At 45.9% G+C, this 27,405-nt stretch overlaps 1 protein-coding gene across 2 annotated transcripts in view; it reads right to left on the bottom strand.

Annotated features, from left to right (window-relative positions):
- Positions 1-27,405, bottom strand: part of LOC138535011 (dimethylaniline monooxygenase [N-oxide-forming] 2-like) — an 812,736-nt gene that overhangs the window by 329,048 nt on the left and 456,283 nt on the right. For both annotated transcript variants that reach the window (XM_069641263.1, XM_069641262.1), the window contains one exon: positions 8,607-8,803. In XM_069641263.1, the coding sequence (XP_069497364.1) occupies positions 8,607-8,803 (197 nt within the window). The remainder of the gene's footprint in view (positions 1-8,606; positions 8,804-27,405) is intronic.

The following is a 27,405-nucleotide window of genomic DNA, read 5'->3' as shown; positions in this document are numbered from 1 at the left end:
AGAGAACGTTGCAATAATCATGTTTTGCTCCAATAGTGGCTCCAGCTATTGAGAGGCAGTTTGGTTTAGACAGGAATGGCTTCACTGAATTAATCAGTTTAATTGTGAAGGAAGCCGAGGAGGCAATGGCACTGACCTGGGGTGTCATGGAGAGTGTGGAGTCGAGGTATACCCCCAGAGACTTTACTGAAGGTGAGACAGTGATTACAGTATTGTCTATTGTAAATTAGCTGTATTTATTATCGAGTTTGCTGAGAGTTTCACTAGGGCCAACTATGAGCATTTCTGTTTTATCCCCATTGAGGCAGAGCACGGTGGCTGCCATACCGGCTTGGATGGTTGAGTAAAATAGGTTCAGTGTCTTGGCAACTTGTTCATAAGATCCAGAAAGAGGAAGAAGGACCTGAGTGTCGCATCAAGTTTGTCAAAAAGTGGTTTGGTGAAAATATTGTACAGGGTAGGTGATGTGCAGGAGGCTTGGGGGACACTGCAGTGGATGGTGGTGGGTGTTTCACAGGCCTGATCAGAGAATACTTTCATGGCTCTCCCCTCAAGGAAGGAGGTGATCAAGTTTGTGGCTCGAGGTGAGAATTGTGCTGACTTCGTGAGATGTCTGCAGAGGACCTTGTGATCCACGAGATCAAATGGTGCAGATAAATCAAGAAGGAGGAGGAGAGTGGGTTTGCCTTCATCCATTATCTCCAAAAGTTGTTTTTTTAGATCCAGTAGGGCAGATTCTGTTCGATGACCCGGGCGAAAGCCTGATTGCCTCTTTCCTAAAATGCCATTGGATTCAAGGAAATTCTGGATTTGGGTATAGGATGCTTTATCAAGGATGTTCAACAGAAATGGTACCGTGGTAATGGGACGGTAGTTGTTGAGGGAGGAGGAGTCAAGGGTAGGCTTTTTCAAGTGCGGGCGAACCCAAGCTTCTTTAAGGCAAGATGGGACAATGCCTGACGCAAAGGAAACATATATGAAAGCTGTCAGAAAAGGTGCAAGGGTGTCAGTACATTCTTTGATGATTTTGGCTGGGCAGATATCCCCTTTACAGCTAAATGGTTTTAGGTGTTTTAGCAAGGCTACAACTTCAGATTCAGAGACACCCCTGAAGGAGAATAGGTTTTTGTCCTGTTGGAGTGTGTTTTTCGTGGGCGAAGAAGGGAGGTCAGACTTAACCAGGGCTTTATGGTGTGCTTGAATCTCTGTCTTGAGCAGGGCTGATTGGATATTTACGCACCAGGCTTCATTTTTAACAATGTCTTGTGCACTTGTGGCAGGAGTGGTTAGTTCTCTAACGATGATGAACATTTCTTTAGATTCAGATGTGGCTTTCGATATTCTGGTATTATATGAGTTGGCTTTAGCTGTGATAATAGCTTTTTTGTAAGGATTTGATAGTTTTTCTAATTCATCCTTGAGGGAATCCTGTGGATGGTTTTGCCATTTAGTGAATGCTTTGCGTTTGAGGGTGCGTAGTTCCCGGAGATCAGAGGTGAACCAAGAGTTTGCATGCTTTTACACTTTGGCTCTTTATTGTTCAAGTGGTGCTATGGTGTCGATTGCTGATTTAAGGGTGCTGTTGTAAGATTCTGCTAAAAACACTGGATCTTTAGAGAAGGGAGGCTTAAAGCATGGACCTTCTAGAAAAGGCAATAGGTTGATTTTGGTAAGTTTGCGTGCACTCCTGGATAGTAAGGGTGGTGCGGGAGTGCTGAGTTTGGTAGGATTAGGGGTGAGTATGGTGAAGTGAATGATGTGGTGGTCATTCCAGGGGCAAGGGGTGTTAGAGCTAATGGCTGCAGAGCAGTAAGGTCCACAACCCAGTCCAGGGTGTGTCCTTTGGAGTGTGTGGGGTCAGTAATACATTGCACAAACCCCATATCTTGAAGTTCTTTGGTAAGAGCTTTGGCTTGTTTGTCCTTGGGGTCATTGAGTCCCAGGTTGAGGTCTCCCAGTAGGATAGTTTTTATAGTCATTTTTAGGTTCTCAGCTAAGAGATGCAGTAAGCTTTCCTGAAATTCTATAGATGAGCCCGGGCGTCGGTAGACAGTGTGGATGGTGATTGTGCAATTAGGGGAGAGTTTTATAGCTAAGGAATCTGTGTTCCCTGCCAGTTTGGAGTTTACTTGTCTGAGGGACAATGACTCCTTGACAATGATGGCTACTCCTCCCCCTTTCATAAGTAATCTGTCCTGCTGGTGGATTGTATACCCTGGTGGCAGAGCTAGGGTGATGGAGTGTCCTGCGGCCTCATGGAGCCATGATTCAGTAATGGCTAGTATGTCTAGGCCAAGGTTAATGAGGAGCTCACGGACCTTGGTGTGGTGGGCAGGGAGCAAGCGGGCATTTATGAGGGAATATTGAAGTGGGCAGGGGAGGCTATGGGGCTATGCTTAGAGGTGTGAGGGCTATGATTAGAGGTGTGAGGGCTGATAGGTGCTTAGGGTTGAGAAGTGGTGGCAACTGGAAGGTTAACGCGGATTGTGTGGTGGATGGCGTGAGGTGGGTGACCCTTGTGTCTGGCCAGTTTCTTCTCCTGTTGCAACGTGGGCCCAACAGGGATGTATTTTTGTGGATACGGGGTGCAAGGGGTAGGCAGTTGGATCAGGTTTAGGTAGGGTGACTGAGCGAGGTGGGGCTGAGAAACGTGAGGACCGGCCGCTCAGCATGAGGTTCCTGAGTTCAGTAGGCCTTGAGCAGACCTGGCGCTGTATTGGTTTGGTACGGGCTCTGAGCATGGTGAATCTGCGGGCCAGGAAGCCAGGGGCCTCTCTCCATTGTATGAGAGGTGGATTGGGTGAGCTAGATATTGCATGTGGGAGGTGTTTTCTGCGCTCAATATCGAATAAGCCATGTCACAGGGGGAGGTCTGGTGGGCGTGTTGAGTTGGGCTAGGCGACAGCAGGCAGCAGTAACTGGAAAACAGTGCAGCGGGTAGGCAGCAGTACATGATAAACAGTGCTAGATGCAGGCAACTGAGGTTAACCAATCGTGCTAATTTCACGGTGATGTATTCACTTTGAAAGGCTATGCAGAGTATTAGTCATGTGTAGATGCAGCATATGATACTTTTTAGGAACAATAAAGAGTAAAAACAATCAATAGGACGACTTATTATCAAGCATCGACATTTCATAAATGAGTAGTGCGAGCCGTAGTGCACTCAAATGGATTATTAAGAGTGTTACTATTCGGCACCACAAAATAGGCATGAAAGCTGGGCAAACCATAGTACGGTACAGAGGAGTCACAAATCAAAGTCCTAGTAACACGGCTGCATTTCACAATAAAGCAGAGTGGCATGTAAGGTGGTCATAGAGGAAAGCAATGCGGTACTGACAACTAGGCAATTAACCTCTGAGCTGAGGCTGCGATGGGGGGAAGCAAGTAGGCAGCAACTCAGTGTAGGAGGGACTTCAAGCAATACAATAGACTAGCCAAGCAAAGTATCATTAGGCAAGGTTATTTACACATGCAGCTGGACAAGGAAGTTTGGTTAGGGTGGGTATTGCGCACTGCAACCATGGAATGCCGGACAACAGAAATTGAATTTAGCACCTCTGCGGATCAAAGTGTCGAGAGGATTAACGTATATGAGTGGCAGCGAGGTCTGTCAATGGATCACTGGAGCAAGGCAGTTTATGGAGGGAGAAAGAGTTTATGTGCGTTTCTGTGGTCCTCCCAGCTCCGGAAAGGCTCGCGACAAAAGCCTTATCCGTCTGCCTTTGCCGGGGGCCAGTTTACGTCTGCCGGTCATAGTGATTGGCTAAACACCCAACAGGCAGCTAATAGGATGAGACCTGAAGCTGTCCAGGCAATGTAGGACACGAACAAGCCTGGTTTCAATCAGCGGCCATTTTAGCTGCTTCCACGTGAAATACTTCTCTGCAGAAACACGTGGTGTGTCTGGGAATACGGCAGAGCCCTGCTCGATGCAGCGGGCTGGATCTAAATAGTAGGAGTAATAAGATATCACAGACGTTGATATCTCGTAGCGGTTCGTTACCTGCAATGAGAGGATAGCTGTGAGGGTTTACCTATGGATGGCAAGTGCCGGCTGGTGTCGGTGTGCTGCTCCTGCAGCTAATGTCACTGGATCTATCATGGCAGGGGTTGACTGCCCGACACTCCTTGTGGCATTGTAATTAATCGCTGTGGAAGGACCCGGTGTTTAGGGGGACTCTGAGGTGGCTATTCAGGAATATTTTCTTGTTAATGATATGTGGGAGGTTGAAATGGCTACTGTCTGGGATGCTGCCAAAGTGACATGGAGGGGTCGGTTGATCAGGGAAGGGGGCCAAACGAAAAGGGAGAGAACCTTACTCAAAACTATGTTACGTCTGGAAATTGGTGTGCTGGAAAAGGAACATAAAGACATTGGGAGCAGGATGGAGGGGCTGGTGGAGCAGGCGAGGGGTAAAAGGGTGGATCTGTCGCTCTTGGAGGAGGGTAAGGTTGTACAGAAGCTTCTGTTTCTACTGCAGAGGTATTATGAGATAAGGGGATAAGGCTGATGCATTGTTGGCTGCCCGCCTTTGAGGACAACGAGCCAAAAGATGGATAACGGCAGTGCAGGGCACTGATGGGCGAGTGGAAAAGACTTCTGAAGGTCCCATGTGTTAATATCCCCGCAAAAATATTGCCATACAAAAATATTGTCAAATTGTTGCAGTGATATTAAGGCATGGAACCTGAATGGGACACCCCTGCAACTCCTGTATTATTTTAAAAGGAGCATGGCCCCCACCCGCAACCCCTGCTCCCAAACAAAACCTAATATTATCCCCATTAAAAATATCACCTATGCCCGTTCCCGACGACCATATATACAGCGATATTTTTGGTGGGGATAATATTACCTGATACCCTTCTGAAGGGATTGTGGATGGATTTGCTTCCTTTTATGAGGGGTTGTATATGGGTGAGGGGGGTTGACCCTGGAGACCTGGAGGCCTAACTGTATGGGGTCTCTCTCCCAGTTCTGATTCCCAAGAAGGTGGCCAGTGTGGACGCTCCAATAACAGGGGAGGAGGTTTTAGATGCTATTCGCAGGCTGCAGCTAGCTAAGGCCCCGTTAGAGGACGGATAAACGCTGGGTCTCTAAATATCGTTCAGTTTGTTCCTTGTCCTTTACTTGACCAAGTTGTTTAGCAACATCCTGTCATTGGGGCAAGCGCCCAGATCCTATGTGAGGGCCCTCATCTCTGTGATCCCTAAGAAAGGTAAGGATCCTCTTCTTTGCACTTCCTATAGACCTATTCCTCTTCTTAATATGGATGCGAAGATGTTCACTCGGGTCCTCGCTTCTAGGCTGGATACGCATATGCCTCGACTTGTCCATTCGAATCAGGTGGGGTGCCAGGGGGCGGATACAATGAGAAAACATTACACCTCATGGATTTGGCAAGGGGTGAGGTGGGGAATTCTACGTTGCTTTCAATTGATGCAGAGAAGGCATTCAACAGGGTCGACTGGACTTTCCTTAAGGCGGTTTTGTGCAAGTTTGGTTTTGGGAGTAGGGTCTTGAATGGGATTATGGCATTGTACTCGGGGCCGATGGCGTGCGTGTCAGCAAATGGACAGTTTTGTCCCGCTGGTTTGGTTTGGCCCGGTGTAGGAGACAGGTTTGCTGCCTTTCACCTCTGCTTTTTGCTCTTTCTCTGGCACCACTGGCCCAGAGGTTGAGGGAAGATCCATGAGTGGAAGGCATAAAAGTGGGGGAGGTGGAGTGCAAGCTGGGGTTGTATGCACATGATATTTTGTTGCCTCGTGGGAACCCGCAGGGAACGGTGCTGGCAGAACGAATTGGCCAGTATGGGAAGTTCTCAGGGTTCAAAATTAACAGGGATAAATCTATTTTGTTTCCCTTTGGCAGGGGGGGTGATGTTTCATGTTGGGATATTGGCGGACTGGACCATTTTGAAATGGAGGTGCGGGAGAGCCAGTTCTGCTTATGAATTCCAGGGTTTGTATGAGGTTAATTACCCCCGTCTGATTGAAAGGTTTTATAAGGACTTGGTGAAATGGGAACGACTCACCATCTCGTGGATGGGACGTCCAAATGCTATCAAGATGAATTTCCTTCCCAGATGGATTTTTCTATTTCAGATGCTTCCCATGAGGCTATGTTTAGAGAAGTGAAGGGATGTCTAATAAAGTTCTTATGGCAAGGGAAGAAAGCACAGGTGGCGAATTATATTTTGGTGCTTCCAAAGTGGGGTGGGTTTCCCCATTCTATATGTGCATTATAAGGCAGCTCTGCTTCTGGTCATGGTACCCCACTTGAGTGGAAAGGTGGAGCATCAGTGGGTTGGTTTGAATAAATATCACCAGCAACGTTCGGGGAATGGTTGTGGGTGCTGTGGAATCGGATTCTGCGTAGGATAAGGGAACATCCCATTCTTGCTACCTTGTGGACTATTTGGCGCAAGGGGCCTGAGATGCAGGGGGTTACAACTTGGCCCTCCCCGTTGAGTCACTTGGGGACTCTGGGATAAGGGACTATATTCCTAACTTGGAGAAGTTGCAGGGTTTGTTTGAGGTGGGTTAGGAGTGGGTTGGACAGTTATGGAAGAGGGGGCTGTCTGTCCCCCTACCGGAATTGGAGGAGGCGGTAGTAATTGGGCCTTTTTCTGTATTCTCCTATCTGCAGCTGAAGGGAGTGATTGTGATTGTTCTTTTTGAAAATGTTTTATATCACGCTTAATACCGTAGCTGGTTTCTAAGCGCCAGCCTGGGATTTGAACCTGTGTTGCTATGCGTTGTCTTGCTTCCAAGACAAACGTGTTGCCCCTGAGCTATCCTTATGGCAATGTTTGGAAGGGACAGGTGCAATGGTATCTTACTCTGACGGAGAACGTCCTTGACTCTCAGACAGAGATGAAGGGTTTGATTTCCTTGCTGTACGGAGCCCTGATAGAGGTGGGTAAGGGGAGTATGGACAGACTTTGGGTTTGTGCGGAAAGGGGCTTGGGTGTAGGATTGGTTGGGTGCTGTGCATAGGTTGTGTTGTAGGGGATTTAAGGTGTTGATTGCTTGTCAGTATAAGCTCCACGCTATACAATTGTTGCATAGATAACAATACGACGCAGTGCACCTCTCCAGGATGTTTCGGGGCAGAGTCCACTCTGCTGGCACTAGTGTGGTGTGTGGACAGATTATTGGCATATGTGATGGGGGTGTGATAAAGTACAGGTTTTTTGGGATGAGGTGCTTGGATGGATAAAAAAGGTTGATGGCATCTTGCGGGTATCAGTTACTATTATCCCCACCAAAAATATCGCCGTATATATGGTGGGGAACAGCCATAGGCGATATTTTTAGTGGGGATAATATTAGGGTTTTTTGGGAGCAAGGGTTGCAGGGGTGCCCCCGATCCTTATAAAATAATACAGGGGTTGCAGGGGTGTCCCCCGCAGGTTCCATGCCTTAATATCACTGCAAAAATATGGAGATATTTTTGTTTGGCGATATTTTTGCAGGGATATTAACACATGGAAGCATCTTGCGGGTACAGACGCTGTTGCTTGTGCTGTTCAGCCTGGAAGAGATTGGGGGAGAGTATCAGGGATAAGCTCATATGGCACATTGTTTACTCTTGGCGGCAAGGGCATACCTGGCAATGCAGTGGAAAAGGCTAGAGTTACCACAGAACATGGAGTAGGTCGATACGGCTAAGAATATTTACGCGATGGAAAAGATCACAGCGGCCATCCATGGACACAGGGTGTGTATTGAGACAGAATGGATTGGGCCCCTCCATGCTGTGGAGGTGACCTATGGGCCGGTTCTGGGCTTCACCGTTTGGGGCATGTTGTGGTTGTGGCTTACTGTCTGCCTTCCCTTTGTTTCTTTCTTTTCCTCTTTGCATGTGGTATTGTTCCTTTGCTCATCTGCTCAGATATCGCACAGTAGTTTGTCTTGAAGTTCCTATGGGTCCGGAGGTGTTTGTTGCCTATACCTGGGGGCTATGGTGTGGGGAGTTAGAGGAAGCAGAGGGAAGAGGTGAGCTGCAGTGGGCTTTCATGTTTATTTATGGTGATTGGTGTGGTTTTAACTGCTGCTCTTATTTTCCTTTTTTGAGAAATGCTAAAAAAAAGGTTAAATTAAAAGGAAGTAGTAAAAGTAGAAAACTAGTAGTTTCTTTTGCTTTTCTTAGTGATGGTCAGTCAGGGGTGGTTCTGGTGTGCTGGAGTTGAGAGTTACAATCCAATGGAAGCAAATCAGAATGGTCATTGATGGGATATATTTGGTGCTTGTGGCTGGTCAATAGAATCGAGGTGAAGATTTTGGGAGGAAAGGGCTTTCTGTCTATGTTGATGCACCAGAGTGAATGTCTTTGATTGAGATGCAATGTATTGCTAAAGGGCCTGAGACATGAGGGTAGCCCCTGGAGTCAGTGACATGTGCTAGTTACAGAGGGTTCTACATATGTTTAGAATGTGTTGAAAGAACTTTTCATTTGAAAATGTTCTGGTTTTTGGTTTAGGCAGTCTAGCATTATGCTTTGCTTTGTCTCTGAGCAACGTTATTCTTTTCATAATTTGCTTTAGGTTTGAATATCTTGAACAGGTAGGTACACATTTCTTTTAGGTCATACATACCTGTCACGCTGCAAACCATAGATCTCTTGGTCAAACCATTTATTGAGCTTCCTTTCAATTAACCAGTTGACCAATGGTTTAGGAAGACGCAGTTGGATGAAGCTCTTGAAGCGAGTTAATGACAATGTGTCAAAGGGATAGCCATGATCAGAAAGGCGGCTCAGCAACCAACCACCTCTTCTGGTGCTGATGTATACCTGCAATATACAAATTAAAATAATTAAACCATGCCCTCCTTCTCATGTTCTTACAAACTAAAGTTGATTACTTTAGGCATTATTTATTTAAAGTGGTGCAGTCATCAGCTGTATATGGTACCTTCACAATCTATCAACAACAGGGAAGAATCCAATAAAAGGTATTCAGAAGTGGCAAACAATCTCTTTGGATGCTGGTACTCAGCAAAGTAAGTTGCTTTTTTATTTTTTCTTTCCTTGACTTTTGAGCTCTTTCTAATTTCAACATTTTTACTTGAGAAGCGTCAATGGCCTTTGTCGGGATAGGAACCGCAGTATTAATGGACCATTATTGGGCCTGTGGGTCCAGCGCATCCATGAAACTTCCCCCAAATTGGGGAGTATTATGCTCCATGGTACAGATAAGCATGCCCCCGTTGGTAGTGCCCCAGAGCGACTTGCACATTTCAGACTTCCCAAAAATGTAAACACATTTGCGAAGAAGATGCCTAGAGGCCAAACGAACAAAACAAGGGAACAATTATACCTCCAAAATTATGGAAAGTGTGCTTCATGAAATTCCATGGGAGCACAGATTGTTTAGCAGGATGGAGATGTTCTTTGTCTCCCTGACCCCGGGGTGCAGACACATACCAATGCTAAATGGTTGCAGATCATCAGGTGGGAGCTGCTACAAACAATTAATTCCATGGTGAAGGGCTTCAATGCAATAAAGGAGGAGCTAAGGGCCAAAAGACTGATGACCCTCCAAAATAGGTATTTCCTGGACCTAATAACAGCCATGAAAGGCGGAGTTTGCACAAATATTGCTGAATCTTGCTGTACTTATAGACCTGAACCCTCACAGAAGCCATAACACTACTGACCGACCTTCAAATGAAAATGATTGAGGAGGTAGAAGACATAGGGAATGATGATTGGTTAACATGTCTGTTCTCCTGGATCACTTCCTGGTTGGCTAATGCATTCAAGGTACGAATAGCTATATCAGTACTGATACTACTGGGATTCTGCACCCTGAGAATTAATATCAGCCAATGCAAGAAGACAGCTGAAAAGGTGGTGGGAATGAAGACTGTGATAAATATGGACACCAGAGTACATGTGTACACACAAACAACTTACAACCTACCTCATCTGGATTTGAAGCAAAGTCCTATTACGTGGGGCATTGGGTATTCTTCTACATGACCTGCAGTGTGGACAAACACATAAAACATTCTGGTGACCTGAGGTGGGGGTGACAAAGATATGGACCCCAAAAGGATCTCACTGGGGAGAGGGACCTCAAAGAAATGTGGTTGAGATGATCTCGGCTAGAGGGGACAAGGTCGAGAGACAGATGTATGTGTCATCTGTAGCATCGTCCCCTCCCCCATCTCCATATCGAAGGAACGAATGGAGAGCATCATTCATGGAGCCTTTTCCACTTCCATCACCATATAATGAAAGTAAAAGGCGGTATTTGCTCAGACAACCCTACCGGCCTTGTCCTGAAGTAATCAGAGAAGAAGTGGACTTGCATAATCAAGAAGAACTGAATCTGGTGTGATCAGGGTGCCGAAAGAAATAACATTCTTATTGAAGCTGACAAGCGTAGATGCATTGGACACAAAGCAGACATACACCCACCTTGAAGCTACGCAAACAATAGGTTAAACTGCACTTAGACATGTATAATATGCTTGTACTCAGTAGGTTAGAAAACATAAACACTCTATACACTGAAACGCAAGACACACAACAAATACACATAAAAGCCTGCTTAAGATATAAAAGGAGCAGCAAGAATGAGTTGCCATATAAAACAAAATGGACGACAAGGCTACAGTCAAATGAATGGAAGACACTGGGGGAGAAGCAGAGCCTGCAAGCAGAGCAGACCTGCTGAATTAGCTAAAATCATGGGGCCAAGCAACACAGAGGCCAGCTGCCCAACCCCTGCCAGGGTTAAAGTGGAAGGGGGAGCTTTGTGCCGTCACCAAAGTGAACGGAAGATAAAACCACGGGCGAACACATTTCTCTTAGGAAAAAACCAACTCATCGAACAACCAGATGCTTATTAATTAAGGATACAGCATTGAAGGGAAATAGCTTGACCAAGTTTCTAGAGAACACAAAGGGTAAAAACACGTATAAACAAATGGATGAAAATCCCAGTAAAATGAGAGCAGAATGATACAAAACCTGGTCTTGACTAACGTGACCAAGAGTTGAAAACAGTGTCTATTCATTAAGGCATGATACAGAATGCACCTGCCAGCAACTCCTTAAAGCTTCTAGGAAATACGATATGGGACGAGTTTAAAGCTGGAAGACCTGACTCTGTCCTAGAGAATTAGAGATGGTTGTTTTAATTGGGGAAATGGCCTCTCAATGCCTCTCCCCCTACCGGTACGGTTACTCATGTGTTGATGACCCACCAACTAATCAAAGCTAGTAAAGTTCACGCCAACCAATTCTTAGCCTCAATTCACAATATCTCATAAGTAAACACATCAGACAATCCTAAGGTATTACATGCATTCTCTTTTATCAATTTAGAGGTGGTCCCAGGTAGAGCCATCAGATAAAGGATAGCCAATGAAAAGACTTAACTCTATACCTGCTATACGTATACCATTCCCTTAACCAGTGCCAATACCTCATAGGTTTTTGTAACCAAGATTGTGACGTGGCGTCAATGATGACATATTTTCTGTTTTTAAACCATTATCATGCTTGACAAAGTGGAGAACTCTGAGTATTTGTTGCTTATGGCTGTCATTGCTTTATATGACTGATAATAAAACAGGCAAGGTTTTGGATTTCCCACCCCTCCAGTACATAGAGTTAGGGTAAGTAGAATCAGGTGACATCACCATTAGAGATTTAACATTGCCATTAACACTGATGAAATCAGATGAAATCAGATGGGGTGCCATCGCTGGAACTTTGGCCCTAGCGACAATGCAAGAAGTCACAGCACATGACCTGTAGCCCCATTTTAGCTCAACTTTAAAATTACACCTGCTCTTTCTCAGCCAACCTTTCCTCCTTCCATTCCACCAACCTACCTACACTGACCCTCTTGGGCTGCACACTTCCTTCATTATTTTTACTTGCCTATTTCTTCTATCTCCGACCTGCGTCTTGACTTCCCTTCATTCCTCCCTGTTCTTGCTCTTTTCCTCTTCTTCCCTTGATCCTTCAGCCACAACCTGGTTTATTATTATTATTATTATTATTATTATTATTATTATTATTATTATTATTATTATGGCCCAATCTTCGGTAAGCAACAGAGCTCTTTCCAAGGCATAGAGGGATGAACATGGTGAGACAAGCAGAGATATATGGGAGGGAGGAACTAACAACGGTGGGGGGGGTGGGCAATTTAGCAACAAGGGATTTACAAGAAAACCAGGTTACATAGCAAGTGTAGGGTGTGTGTACCTTGGTTTTAGGGAGGAGCCATTTCGTTAAGTGGAGAGTCTTGAGCTTGAGGGTCTAACTCATACATCACTATCCCTCTCCATATCGCCCTCCATTCCCTCTGCAGCCAAAAACTCAATGCTCCCTTTTTCCCAGGAATTTCAATCTCAGCTATCCCCTTTTCATACCATACAACACCTGCTCATCATCTACACCTCCTATCACTTTTCATTTGGTCTTTGGAACGCACAATCCCTCTGCAACAGGTCTTCCTACATCACTGACTTTTTCAATTCTTTTCACCCTCAACTTTCACATCTTGATATCACAGAAATCTGCCTATGCCTCCTGTCACTGCAACACTAGCTGCTCTCCACACTAATGCTGCCACCTTCTCACATTCTTCCTGACTCTGTTGGGAAGGGTGGTGGTGTGGGTTGTGTATCAATAAGGTCATCACAACTATTCCCCTATATTGACACCCTGGTCCTCATCTCTTCTTCCCCAACCTGAACTTCTCCTTTAGTCACTTCCTACCAAAATCAACATTGTCATGCTGGTGGACTTTAACCTTCCCAACCCCTCTACAGCCCCGCCCACCTTGAACCTAACTCCCTCAGATCTGACCTCTCTTTCTACTACTTCCATTACTAGCCTACCCACTCCAGTGGGAGCTCTCTTGACCTTGTCTTTCCCTCTAATTTGCTCTCGCCCTTGTACCCTCTACTTACTGCTCTCTCTCTCTCTCTAATGGCTACACTGTTCACTTTACTATCTCAGTCCCTCCACCCTGTAGTACTTCTCTCTCTCTTCAATGACCAAGAGGAAATTTGGCAGGACACATTTACACTTGCCTTGTGATCTGAAGGCCACTTTCCTGTCTCTCTTCCCTATTCATGCTTGTTACACTGACTATGATTTTTCTGACTTTCACTGTGCACTTATGACTCCTTGTGAACAACACTATCCTGCTTGCACATTCACACCTTCCCGTCCCCATCCTCAGACCTAGATCATCTTGGAGATCCAGACCCTTAAAACAAGTGTGTGTCATGACCTACAACACTGGCGCAAACCACAGATCCTCCATGCTGCTCCTAGATTTTCCTTGCTACCCTCTCCTCTGCACTGGACTCTGCCAAATCCTCCTACTTCACAAACATAATTGTTTCCCATTGCAATCATCCCATCAACCTTTAATCAACCATCCAAGCATTGGTCACACTTGCCAAGCCAATATCCATCACCTCCTTCCTTTCTGCTGATGACTTTCCTTACCAATTGTCCTCTAAAATGTTTGCAATTCATGACACACTCCCAGCCGTCCTCTCATTCCCTTTCCCACACTTCTTCTGTTCATCACCTCTCCCCCTACTCTTTTTACTCGCAACTACTTCTCCCATATCTCTCCTACTGAATTAGCACCCATCCTCCTCAGGCAGCACCAACCCAATTTGTGATCCTATAGACCTGCTTGATCCTTACATGACCAAAGGCTTAGTCTCAATCACCTGCCCTTATCTCTCTGAGCTCTTTCACCTTTGTCGCTCCATCAGACTGTTCACTGCCTTATTCATATCTGCAACCTGCTACCCTTTTTGAAGAAGCCCTATCCTGATACATAAATCCCAGTGAACTATTGCCCAGTTTCCCTCCTTCTCCCTAATTCAAAAGTCCTTTAACGAGTGGCCTTCAAACCAGTCATTAAGTACCTTGAGGATAATGACCTTGGAGATCCATTTCAATATGACTTCAGTAGAAAGCACTCCACCAAGACTGCACTAATGCATGTTTCAAGCTTTCTCTCTGATGTTCACCACTCCAAATTCTCTTTTAAATTCCTCCTTTTGAACATCTCTGCTGCATTTGGTTCTGCTGACCATTCATCTCTCCTCCTTACTCTGCGGGATTTTGGGTTCTGCAAACCTGCTGTTGCCTATATCGCTTCCTACCTGGAAGATCACACCTTTAAAATCTCTGGAAATTCAGAAACCTCTGACCCCCACATCTTTCTGTGTCGGCGTGCCTCAAGGATCAGTCCTTGGACCTCTTCTGTTCACCCTGTATAACTCTGCCCTGGGAAGACTTATTCCATCCCCTGGCTTTCAATATTGCCTCTTTGCTGATGGCACTCAAATGTTTATTTTATGTATCCCTCCTTCCCAGTCATCTCTGAATGAATTACTAACTAATCCTTTGAAATCTGTCACTGGATGGCTTTCGTATACCTCATGCTAAATTCTCCAGAAATTGAAGTAATCTTTTTCCCGACTTCCAATCCCATCCCTACATTTTCCTTCCCACCTGACCTTCTTGCTCCCTCTCCAAGGCTCACAATTGTGGGGTCCTCTTTGATAGCAACTTCAGACTGTAATGATCCATCACTAACAATGGCTCTGATGCTCAAATTAACCTTCTCACCATCTGTCCTTTTCTTACCACTCTACATAAACTCTAATCTATGCCCTTGCTCTGCAAACCAGACTACTGCTGTAGTCTACTCATTGGCCTTTCTCTCTACTCCTTCTAACCAAAGGGCCTACTCACGGATTTACCGTTGGGATACTACTCAAAGCAAATAGTCTTACTGCAACTTGGTCCGGTACTATTAGCGCCGGAACGCAAGTTGCAGTAATGCTGTTAATGCCCATTTTTCTCCACAAGTCCATGGAACTCTATGGGACATTTTCAGCGCATTCACCCCCAGCTCAAAGCTGGAGGTGAGTGCTCCAACCTTCCCCAAAACTCAGGATGGGGCAGAGTGGTAATGTGGCGGTAATAGCATTACTGCAACATTCCTACAGATCCGCCCAACCCATGATGAGGCCCAAAGTTCTCAACTTCACTAACCACACTCTCTGCAACCTATCCACATTGGTCCACTCACTATCTCATTACATCTGCTCCTTCTCTGCACTCAACCTTAGTGCCCCATTCCTTCCCTGCCTCCTCTCACTTCAGCTCTTTCTCCCTGGTTTCCCCTCTACTTTGGAGCCAGCTGCACATCACAAACAAAGCCAGCCCAACTGTGAATCTCTTCAATCTAGGCTTAAAAAGACTAACTTTCTAAAGAGGGTGCTCTGCTGGGCCCATCCTCACCCTCCCCGCCTGATCCCGGCACCCTCTCCAGTACCACGTGATAATGCAATGTTGTATATTTATACATCCCTCCTCTCTAGTTTGACGCACTTGCCTCCTAGGTTAATGTTACGTTTGTAATCACCTGTTTGTTTTTGTTTCTTTTGATTTGTCCGTGGTTTATGTTACACTTTGTTCACTCCCTCATAAACTGGCTCACAACTTGCTCTCATTTTTGTGCTATTGTACAGGCACCTTTCCGGGGAATGCCCCGCCTCTGTAAATGTGTTATTTCACGTCATTTCTAATTGTAAATGACCTCCCTGTTCTTCATACAAATACAAATCAAAATGACTTTTGACCCTGACAATATCACAGAAAATCATAACAATATTAATAATAATGTCAACTCCTACTAAGCATGGTAAAAATTGCTTTTATTTTGACAAAATGTTGGTATTTAATTTGGCAACCTCAGAAGAGTAGGATATACCTGGTTTCAATCCGTTAACTGTCGTTTGCAGACAGATTTCCAAGTGAGTGCCTTACCTGATATAACATGTTACTAGCAATCTCTCTAGAAAATACATCACTCAATAAAAAAATGAACTAAGTTTAAGCATAATACAAGGAAAAATACATGAAAGAAGATAAAATTAGGTTTAGTTATAATATATGTGTATTGCTGTTATGATATGTCGGCTTGCTTCTCAACATTCTGGTGAGTGGCATTTGTTATATGTTGGCTTTTTTTTTTTATTCTGTTTTTTTATCTCTTTCTGATCTTGGATTCTTCTTTTGGTTTGGTGCCTGGTTTGGTGGACTGGCTTCTGTGTAGGACCCGGGCTTCGATTGGCTTGTGTTTGTGTGCTGTTTTTTGCATTGCTGAACTGGATAAACTCAGGCTTCTAGGACTCTTGGATTCCCCTTCGTTTTGAAACCTTTTGTAGATTGTTCTTGTTTCCCTGTCGTCTGGATTGCCCTGCTACTCAGGATTCCTCTTCTGCCTTCCTGCACCTGGATGCTCGGTGACCCCGATTGTCACCTGGCCTCTTCTACATGGCTCTCCCCTTCCTATAGGTTTGCCCTTGTGCAAGCAAGGTTAGCTCCTTGCAGGCTTTTGGAACTTGTTGCACAGGACATCCCGATACACGCAGGGTGGCACCCTGACCTATGGACTGTTACTATTTGCTTAACAGGAAAAGCCGTGATTAGAAGCATCAGAGATCAGGTAGGTGCACGGTCATTGGAATTCTGTCAACAAGGTTGGGGCTTAGCTGTCCCGGGAGTAATTAGTGTGTGTTTTTACTTGCAGGTGGCCAATAGCTGTCGAGTCCCTCTTCACCTGATCGACTGTTGGAATCTATATTTCAACATTCCACTGTCATATAAGGAGAAAGGTATTTTGCCTACAGACGCTGTATATTGGTTTGGCTTTCCCTCTGGTATTAGTCGGAATCTGACAGTAGACCTCCTTGCTTGAGACTCGAATTCATCACTAGAAGGATAGAGGAGTTCTGGAAGACTGTGAAAATGGGTTTCTTGCCACAATTAACTGAATCTGGCCTGCTCCTCTTTGCAATATCATACAGGACAATTATTAATGCTTATAGATATAGGTTAAACATACATCTGATTTCTCAACCAAGTTGAACTTTCCATAGTTTTTCTGATGTCTGGTGGTACAGAGGACACTACCAATATGCCTCAACTGGGTCCTTACCTGCTTTTGCAGATGAAAGATGAGTTTCCGAATGTGCCTCGATTGGTGATCCTAATTTGAGTGATTAGAGGCTGGCTGCAGGCTCTGGATAGAGTGTGGCCTTTCAGGTAAGGCTGTGCAGTCAGTCAAATGGTCTGGTATGCGTCTGTCCTGTAGATCTCCTCCCTCTTTTTTAACCACTGTGTAGGGTGATGTATGTTTTGATTTGTGAGTGCCAAGTATGTACTCATATATGTATTGCGTGTTAACACATACTGCAAAGAAATAGGTGCTCATTGATCAAGAAGGCGAGGAGCAGGGACATTGGGGAGAAGAGGCACAGTGAAAATGGGAGTGCATAATGCTGGAGTATTTGGAGGTGGGAAATTTCAAGAGGAGTTGATCCGTGGAACTAAGTTCTTTGAATGGGGTGTAAGGTTGTACACCGTCTTCGAGGATAGCAGGAGCAGAATCATGAAGGCATTTCTATATCAAGCTAAGCAGCTTGAAAACATTGTCAAAGTATTGATCTACATTTCGAACCTTTGGAGCTGCACACTGGCACTATTTATGTCAGCAAGAGCCTCATATAAAAACCTACATAGAAATGTGAACATGCAACAAAATATGGGGAACTTAAGAGTTAACACCTTGTCCTATGTTGAATTTGTAATTTACGCAAGTGCTTAGAAGCACTGTACACAATATAGATTATAACGTACAGGACTATAGTGCTTGGAAGTGCATTGCACTATACACTATACAGAACCATAGCATGTAGATGTGTACATTGACTCAGTCACAATGCTTGCTCAGAATTGAACAATGTGCAACATTTAGTCTATCTGCTATATTTGGCTTTTCTCTTAGAGAAATTGTTTTCCATTCTGAAGGAGCACAACGTTAAACAAAAGGGGCATTAACAGAAACAGTAGATTGAAATCCTTGCAATGCACATGTAATGACTACCCAAGGGATATTTACAGTTAGCTTTGTATACTGCACACATGATTGCACCATGTGACCAAGCAAAACAGCACGTGCGGAATGTGATTAAGCCTGCAGATCCCTCACTAAACCCATGCTAAAGCCTCCTCCCAGGTGGCCAGGGAAAGGCAGATGCTTCCTGATCCTGACCTTGGGGTGGTTTTCAGTGGGAGGATCACCTGGGAGGAGAAAAGGCCAAGGTAACTGAGAGGAATCCGTGGGGTGAGACACAGTATTTGCCTTCCTCTAAGGAAGACATATCACAGATGCCAAAGTATATAATGGCTTATTGTCATAATAATTTGTATATTCCACAAGTTGGACATCCTTCTTTGGGTAAACATAATCCACAACCCTTTGGTGTAAAGAGAAATAAAATCCCTTCTGAAACCAGAGGAACTCGTATAAATTAAGTCTCCGCTAACAGCAAAAAATGTAGTGAAAGGATTTATGTGAATAATACGTCTGAATTTTAAATAACTTTATTCCTCCTACCAATCAAGCCCCATGACTAATCCTTATAGCACTTCTTTAGAACATGCTGTGAAAAACAGAAAACACTAACTTCAAGTCTCATAATCCCGTAAATACTGGGACAAGGAAGAGGGCTGAAGAGGATCAATGCAGGAGTGATCAACTAATTGATGTAAATTACCCACACATGAGGGAGACTGGGAGGCTTAAAAGGCACCCTCATATGCAGGTAATCAGGAGAAGAGAAACAGAGGCCAAAATAGAGAGTAAACGAGGAGAGTAGTGTGAGCAGAAGGAGCAGTGCAGACCGTGTATGTACCTGAGGTCGGGACTGGAGAAGGAAGATGGTGAGACTGCTGGAGAGCCAGAGACTGTGGCTGGTCCAGAGAGGGTCTGTGTCTCCAGATGTCCCAGTTGCACAGGTCACGCAGTGGGAAGCATGCCGAGGGAACGCTGGACCTTTGAAGGCTCATTCTGCAGAGGCTACACAGCAGAAGGTGAAGTCGGTGAGGGACGTTTTCCCTCTGGAGAGGTCTCTGGTGGCTGGTGTGCACCAGGACCTCTCAGGAGCCAGGAAGGCTCCAGCAACAAGTGGCACGGGCTAAGGCGGAACAAGACATAGTGTTCGCCAGGTCACTGGGAGCCAGAGCAGCGGTATACCCTCAACCACAGAGAGGATAAGAGGCATGCAACCTACCCAGTGAGTTCACAGTGTGAAAGTGACTCTGGGACGCTCCGATACCACTCGCGTGGTACAGACAAACAGTTTCACTCGCGTATGAGTGAAAGAAGTGTTATCAATGTTTTTTAATACTGAACTTTTACAAAGCAGTGAAAGTAGCGAGTGACTGTAAAATTGGGCATGTGAGTTTATGGGAAGTCCAACAAACTGGGGAGGCAACAGTGTTAAAAGCTAATGCCTACAACTATAACCCAAGCCAAGAGAATTTAAAGCATAAGCAATAGAAGTCCAACATATATTGCCAAAGACAAAAGAGGAGTAACAGAAGACCCCAAGGTTGTGAAGTCTGTTATTCATGTTTGATGAACTTTATAACAACAGCTTATATAAACACACATTGCCAAAGCCAAGAACGAAGCAAAACAAATCGGTATCCTTGTTAATATTTGCTTTTTGGTGCAGTGGAGAAACAACGGTGGCAAAGAGTCTTCCCTTCTGAAGAAGGTTATTCAGAGGGAGAGAAGCATAATTTGCAGAGGAATCTTAGAGAGCACAAAGGTGAATCTTGTTTCCCTGAAAGGTTGATTAAAGTTGAATGCTGCTAGCCAAAGAACATTGTGAAGTTGTTGCAAAGTTGTTCAAGTTAAATGTTACCAGTGATGCACGTTCTATTTTTTAAGATTATTTTGAAGTTCATTCTTATGCAAGGAAGAGAAAGAACACTCTATTTTGAAGTATAGGAAGTTTCTATGGTCTAGTGGAAGTTACAAATTACTGTGGTCAAACCTTATTACCAACCAGGACTTTCTTATTTTCTTTTGAACTGTGGAACAAGAACCCTGGTTGAATCTAGGGAAGGGATATTCACCCAGATCATAAGCCAGGACTGGGGTCACACTACAGGTTCAATTGTGATGTGTTTTGTTGTGTTGAACTGCCATGTATTTCCTTAGTGATTTGTTGAATGTATAAGTGCGTGGCACAGATATCCTTAGTTTGAGTGTTTCCGTTAGTTATTTTAAGCAGAAAAATCCTTGTTAGGGTAGGGACAGTGAGGTGTTTATTCAACCCTTTTGATTTAATAAAATGGGACATTTTGAGTCTGGCCCACATTTCTGACACCTCACAGGAAGCAGCCCGACCATTATGGCAAATAATATATTGTTTTTTTTAAGAAAGGGGTGATTATATAAACATCTCATTAAATGATGGATAACCAAAACAAGCACATTTCTAAAACAAAGGTAGTTGATTAAAATAGGAAATTGAGATTGTTTTCATTACAAAGGAGAGCAAAAGGCCCAAAACATATATAAACTCAAAACAACCCCTCTGCCTCACATAAAGATGAAATATAAACAAGAGATTAATCATGAGGGGTTCCCAAATGGGAATATAAATGCCACCACAGATACTGATAGGTACACATAGACACAGAGAGCACAGAACACATACACAGGGAAAGGTGCCAACAACAGGCCTGCAGCAGGCTATAGGTGGAAGGGGGCAGGGGTTAAGATCATAGAGTTCAGTGCACAGCCTTCTACAGACAAGCATGCATGGGTTGTTGGTATGGTGGGCAGCCAAAATGAGCCACAAAACCTATACTCTGACAGATCCATTGCACAATATCTGAGATGTTACATACCTTGCATTGGGTACTCTTAATTTATGGTGGAATGACTGCATGGATGACTCTATAATAGATGTGATGTTAGAGCGACTTTGCTACAACTGTTGTAGTTAGCTGAAATATGCCTTTGATCAGGCAGCAAGGTGTTTCTTTTAATGACCAAAGCTTAATTTGCCAGCCTATTTTAGATGTTTGATAAACTGTGATTTCATAATTTATAAAGCTTAAGATTGAAGAATTCGCTGTGTGTAAAGGAAGCATAATCATTTAGTTTTAAAGACCTGAACAAGCCATTATCTCATGTGATAGAGAGCTACTCTGTCAAAGAAACTAATGCCAGTTTTAAGAGGATGTCTTTGATATAGAAGAAATGAAGGTGTATTTGCCACTGAATGACACCATACATGGGCACATATGAAATGATTAAAGTATTCAAGTGGAGAGAAACCTTTATATTGTCTAAATAAAACTTGATTTCTCCTTAAACAGAACAGAGTATGTGCAGGCCTGTAAAGAATGCATTGCTAATCAAATTTAGACACTGAGAGAATCACAGCAAAACTGTCATAACTGAAATTCAGCCAGAAGTGACTACAGAGGCAAGAGAGACACCCTGCACCTTTTCAGAGAATAAGACAATGCTCCACTGACATAAGGATACTGCAGCAAAATCAGGTGGGGATTTGGCCCACTAACTTGTCGAGAACCAGGCCGACAGCCGGGATGTGCACCAAAACACCTGGAAAGATGTGTTGTTTTACCAGGAGATCTAGCAGGGATGGGGAGATGAGAAACGGTTTTTTAAAGCCTGCAATGCGCTGGCCTGCTATATTTTGGGCTGTTAAAAGTCTTTTAGTTTGATAAGCAGGGATGATAGCATAGAAGGAGTTGCCATGGTCACGGTATGAAATGACAGGAAGCTGACAACAGCTGTATTTTTAGCTTGCGGTATGACGGCAAGAATTTTCTTGAGTGATGTGAGATTGAAGCTTCATTATTTGACCACTACTGCAATGTGAGTTCATGCTGAGGTCAGCACCCAAGTTGATACCTTTTGTATTTTGTCATTAGTGGAAATGTTGGCAAGAGTGCCAAAAAAGTCATAGGGCAACGGGTGAGGTTAGGGTCATGTAGACATATCACAGTTTCCTCGCGATTTGGTTTCAAGCTGCTCATACACACCCACATTGCAAGGTTGAATAGCTCTCTTGACAAGCCAAACCAGAGATTCTCAACACTGGGTAACCACAGATAGAGTTGCGTGTAATCTCTTTATGAGTGGAATTTAATGTAGTGATTGTGAATTTGGTCTATGAGTGGTTTCAGGAAAATGTCAAATAAAAGTGGTGAGGGGATGAAGCCCTGTAGAGATCCATAAGGTATGGGGGAGCAAAAAGAGATCAAGTCACCTAGTCACACTCACTGTTGCCAGTTTGTCAAGAAAACTTCAAATCAACTCATGATAGCCCCAAATAAACCAATGATTTGCTCTATCCTCACCAAGAATCATGACTGTGTGACAGATGAAGCAGGATGAGCATTGTCATTTCACTGTCATCTGCAGAGAATGGCATTCCAGACATTTGTCATTTCAGAGTCAGTTCTATGGGCCTCATCACGAGTTTGGCGGTAATGCAGCGTTTTTCCCGTCAAGCGTTATTAGTGCTAACGCCAAGCCACCTGGCGGATAGACCGCCAGATCACGAGTTTGCATGCACGCGCACAGGGACATGGCGGTAGCGCAAATAGCGCTCAACGTAAAAAAGGCACAAGAACCCGTAAATTCAGTGCACCGTCCACTTCCACCATACCGCGCTAATAGCGCGTGCTATTAAAACGCAGGAAACGCCTCACCACCGGAACGGCAAATAAAGCTACGCCCATTTTGGAAATCACAATCCATCGGATATCACAGGCCCTGCAAGCAATCTACCCCTGGGAAGAGTGAAATATGTCACAGGAGCGCACTAGGGGCAAGTCAGCACTGGACAGGTTCAGGAAACCAAAATTCAGTGACCAGGAGCTGGCCGCACTGGTGGATGAGGCAGAGATCCACCATGATGAACTACAGCAGCGCAAGACAAGTGGGCAGCGTTGTGCACAGATCTGGCAGAACATTAGCCAGAGGGTGTCTGCAGTGGGGCGTGTGCCACAGGATGGCGAGGACTGTCGCAAGCGCCTCAATGACTTGCGTGTCAGACTACGCGGCATACTCTCACAGCACAGGAGTGCAAGCAGGGGCACTGGAGGAGGGCCACCACCTGAACTCACACCCTGGGAGGAGAAGATGACTGCGCTAATCGACATGGGCACCATAGAGGGAATAGGTGGAGCGGAGGCTGGCACTGGTATCCAGCCAGCTGCAGGTGAGTCCCACCCCAAATGCATGCATCTGAAAGTACCACACATGCAGACCCTGAGTGAATGAATATGTATTAAATGTGTGTGAGGCACTGCAGACACCCATAACTGAGCCCTTGAACCATTGAACCATAGTGCCCCCTATAGTCCGCTGCACGTGCACTGCATCAAAACAAGGGGCAGAGGACAAACATCCATTGCCATGGGACAGCTACATAGAGTGTGAGTGTGCATGAATAATCCCTAAGGACCATGTGCATGGTGCATCCCCATCCCGCATGTGATGATGGCACACAAACATATCCGTGCAGTGTTCCTCTACACTCCACCAATCACTACATGGGGATTGAACAAAATGCAAGTGCGATGCATAATCGCTACTGCCTACAATCCCACTTGATGGCATGAACTGCCTGAATTAATGTAGGCTGCCCTGATCTCAATCCACACCCTATCTGCCCCACAGGCACACACCGATCTTCACGGGATGACGGTGAGGAGGCCTCTCCATCATAGCGCCTGAGGTAGCGTACCTCGACCAGCACCACCACCCTGCAATGGGGCCGACGCCGGACCCATCCCACATCACCTCACCGCAGCCCAACCAGACAGCTGCAGCACCCACATGGCCTCAGGGTGTCAGCGCCTAGCTCACCCCAAGCCCTCATGCAGACTTTCAATGCAGAGGGACTCAACTGTGGGTCAGAGCCCGAAGGGGGACAGACACCTCCAGCTATGCCTCAGGCAGGACAGTTGCATTCCCCCAGAATCAGCGATGCCGAAGGGATGGGCACACCACAGGGGAGCCCAGCGCCAGTCACACAGGGAGCACAAACCCCACTTGTGCATGTGCGTCATGTCCGCACGCCAGAGCCTTATGTAGACACACCATCATATGGCACCCCAGAAGACCGGCACTCAGACCACAGCACCCCTATCCAAGCTGCCAACATGTCCCCATGCAGCCCCCCCAACCGCGCACAACTGCCAGGCCGGTACCTGCCGCACCAGGGGTACCTTTCGTCACAGGAGCAGCTGTGATGGGACATCTGGACATAATAGAGGCCAAACAGGCAAAAGTGGAGTCCATGGCCAAAGTGCACAGCTGGCACATCAAGGCCATCAGCGGGTCCATACGGCATGGCTGCAAGTACATTGCCCGAGACAACGCGCGCACACAGAAAGTGGTGGAGCAATGCACCTCAGCCCTGACAGGTTTTGGCCAAAGGGTACGGGAGTTTTGCGAGGCAGTATCTGCACTAGCTGAGCAGACAAGGGAATCGAACAACCTTCTCCGTCAGCATCTGCAGGTAACCGGGTCAGTCCCATCAACCTCCACTACACCCACGGAGGGATCCATTGGACCTTCATCTAGGCGCCGTTCATTTTGCCACCTGAGATACCACACACCAGAGGGGCCAGGACATGGAAAGCGCCCACAACCATCATCGATGGGTATGGCATTGTTGTGGGTGCCCTGAGAACATGCACCTACCTGCACTGTTGTGGGGAGTTAACTGGGGGGAGGGGGATTGTGTGCTGGATGTTCACTGGGGGAGGGAGGATTGTGTGCTGGGTGTTCACTAGGGGCAGGGTGGATTGTGTGCTGGGTGTTCACTGAGGGGAGGGGGGATTGTGTGCTGGGTGTTCACTGGGGGAAGAGGGGATTGACATTCATTAAATAAATCATGTTCAAAATTCATACAAAGCATGGACAGTTGTGATTGTGATTAAGTGCTCTTTAATGTTCAAGTGACATGTGCAAAATGTAGCCATCACCCGTATCAAAAATAATTCTCACTCAAGCCCTGTCTGTCCAACCTCCCCTCCCTCATCCCATTCCTGTGTGCACGTGCAACACCTTCTGGCACATCATCATCTTCACTCCCATCCTCAGGTGTCTGCACATGAGCATCGGGGGGCAGTGGCACATTCTTGCAACAGAAAATGTTGTGCAGCATGGCACATGTAAGTACAATTTTTCCTACTTTTTCGGGTGCATACATCAATGCCACTTCCGTACGGTCTAGGCACCGGAAACGTGCCTTCAGCAGTTCAAATGCCCTCTCCACGCAGATGCGTGTACGTCCATGGGCAATGTTGTATGCCCGCTCAGCTTCAGTGTGTGGATGACGCACAAGGGTCATGAGCCATGTGTACTGGGGATATCCAGAATCACCTGCAGGGGAGTGAATGCAGGTATGAGGACAAGGTAGGTTCAGTGGGTGCACAAGGCTCAGTCATCAGTGACATTGTCAACAGTATCAAGTTCATGTTGAAGAGGTCATGCTATCTCATTGCAATGTTGGCATTCACCCTTTGACTTCCAGGACATGAATGGTGTGAGGTTGCCATACAGCTGTGTATCTATGTATATGTGAGTTGTTATGTGCATCACACTCATGTATTACATGTGGCCTACTTATCATTTGGTCACTTACATTGTGGAGTGTGCTGTGCTAGGGGCAGCATTGAATCAATGGAGTACTTACAACTTGTAATGCCTCTGTTTCTAAATGTAACAGTACTCTGTCCCTTGTCACTGGAGGAGGGGGCCCTTCTATCTGCTTGTGCATTCGACATGTGGTTAGCCCATGTGTCATTGGCATTCCCTTTGGCTGCTGTTGCATTTGCTGGTTGGACCTATTATGTACAGTTCTCCAGGCATGTGATTGGCCAATCAGGGGTCAGTGTTTCAGGATGTACATTGTTGTTATTCAGACTTGTTTTGTGTAGTGCTTTTGTGGATGTGCCTACCTTCGTGTAACATTGGCACGACTGTCGGGTGGCCAGGGTGGGATGTCTGTGCTGTGTCAGGGTGGGAAGCTATACTGCAACACACACAGGAGGCTTTGTGGTAGTAGGGCTTCCATATGTGACTGTGCTGCCACATGTCTTTGTCATCCAGACTGGGTGTTTCTGCTGTGTTGGACAAGTTCTCGTGCAAGGTACATGCATGGGAATGTTGAAGTGCTGGTGCTGCCTATTGACATGCAGGGATTTCACTGTGTATGACCATCCCCATCAGATGTAATTCAAAATGCATTACAGACTACATTTGTACTCACCCAGCATCCATGTGTTTTGGCCTCAGTGCCTTTCCATGTACGCTGGCAGGGTACTGTTGTGCAGGACCATGGAGTCATGGGTGGATCCTGGGTAGCGGGCACAGCAGTGGCTGAAGGTGAAGTCAGGGCTACATGTCATCTGCACATTCAGGGAATGGTAATTTTTCCGGTTTCTGTATGCTGCCTCATGTGCCTGGGGTGGTACGAGTGCTACATGTGTGCAGTCCAGGGCTGCTATAACATTCGGAACTTGTGCAATGGCATGGAATTGACCCTTCAGCTGGTTCACCTGTGCCTGTGTGGCTGGCAATGCAATGTCCTCATTCACATGGATCAACAGTGCATCGAGCACCTGTCCCAGCATGGCACTGAAGGTGGACTGGGCCATGCCATGCATCATGTCAACGGTGTGTTGGTAGCTGCCACTCCCGAGGAATTGTAGCACGGACACAAGCTTCACAAGCGGGGGCACTGCTGTGCTGATGGCTATACGGCTGCCAATGTCATCCTGGATTGTGTCCAGAAACTGGCCATCAGTCAGGGCCCAGGGTGTTGGCCTGACCCTGGGGATGGCTGGCCGCCTTGCTGGTGCTGCTCTCCTCCTCCTTCTCCTCATCCCCACCCCCCCCTGTGCTCCCAGGGCCCTGGCCTGGTTGGCTGGCCTCTGTAGCTCCAGGCCCAGCAGGTAGATGTCCACATCTAGGCTCCCGGCTCCAAATGGCAGCATGGTGTTTGGAGGTGTGTGCTGTGCATGGGTGGGTCCTTTGTAGGCCTCTGATTTGCATTGGTTTCACCTGGGCCCTTATTGCTGTCTCCTCCCTGCTCCTGCTGGTGTAATGGTGTTGGGGAGGGTGTGTTGTGCATGGGTGGGTCCTCTGTAGGCTTCTGATTTGCATTGGTTTCACCTGGGCCCTTATTGCTGTCACCTCCCTGCTCCTGCTGGTGTAATGGTGTTGGGGAGGGTGTGTTGTGCATGGTTGGGTCCTTTTTAGGCCTCTGATTGGTTTCACCTGGGCCTTTATTGCTGTGCCATGTGTTCTTTTACCTCCAGCATCTGGCTAGGGGTATTTTCGGCGGATTATCAGCTGCTTTTCTGGCACTAATAGCGCCTACACCAGACTCGTGATTTCTCTGTTATAGCGCAAATGGATACTGGCGCTTTTACAGCCCACGCTTTTACAGCCGGCTGTGCTTGCGCTGGCT

This window comes from Ambystoma mexicanum, chromosome 1q (genome assembly GCF_040938575.1).
Source record: "Ambystoma mexicanum isolate Mex_15411 chromosome 1q, UKY_AmexF1_1, whole genome shotgun sequence".
Taxonomy (NCBI): Eukaryota; Metazoa; Chordata; class Amphibia; order Caudata; family Ambystomatidae; genus Ambystoma; species Ambystoma mexicanum.
The sequence above is the reverse complement of the archived record's forward strand: the minus strand, read 5'-3'. Positions and strand labels throughout refer to the sequence as shown.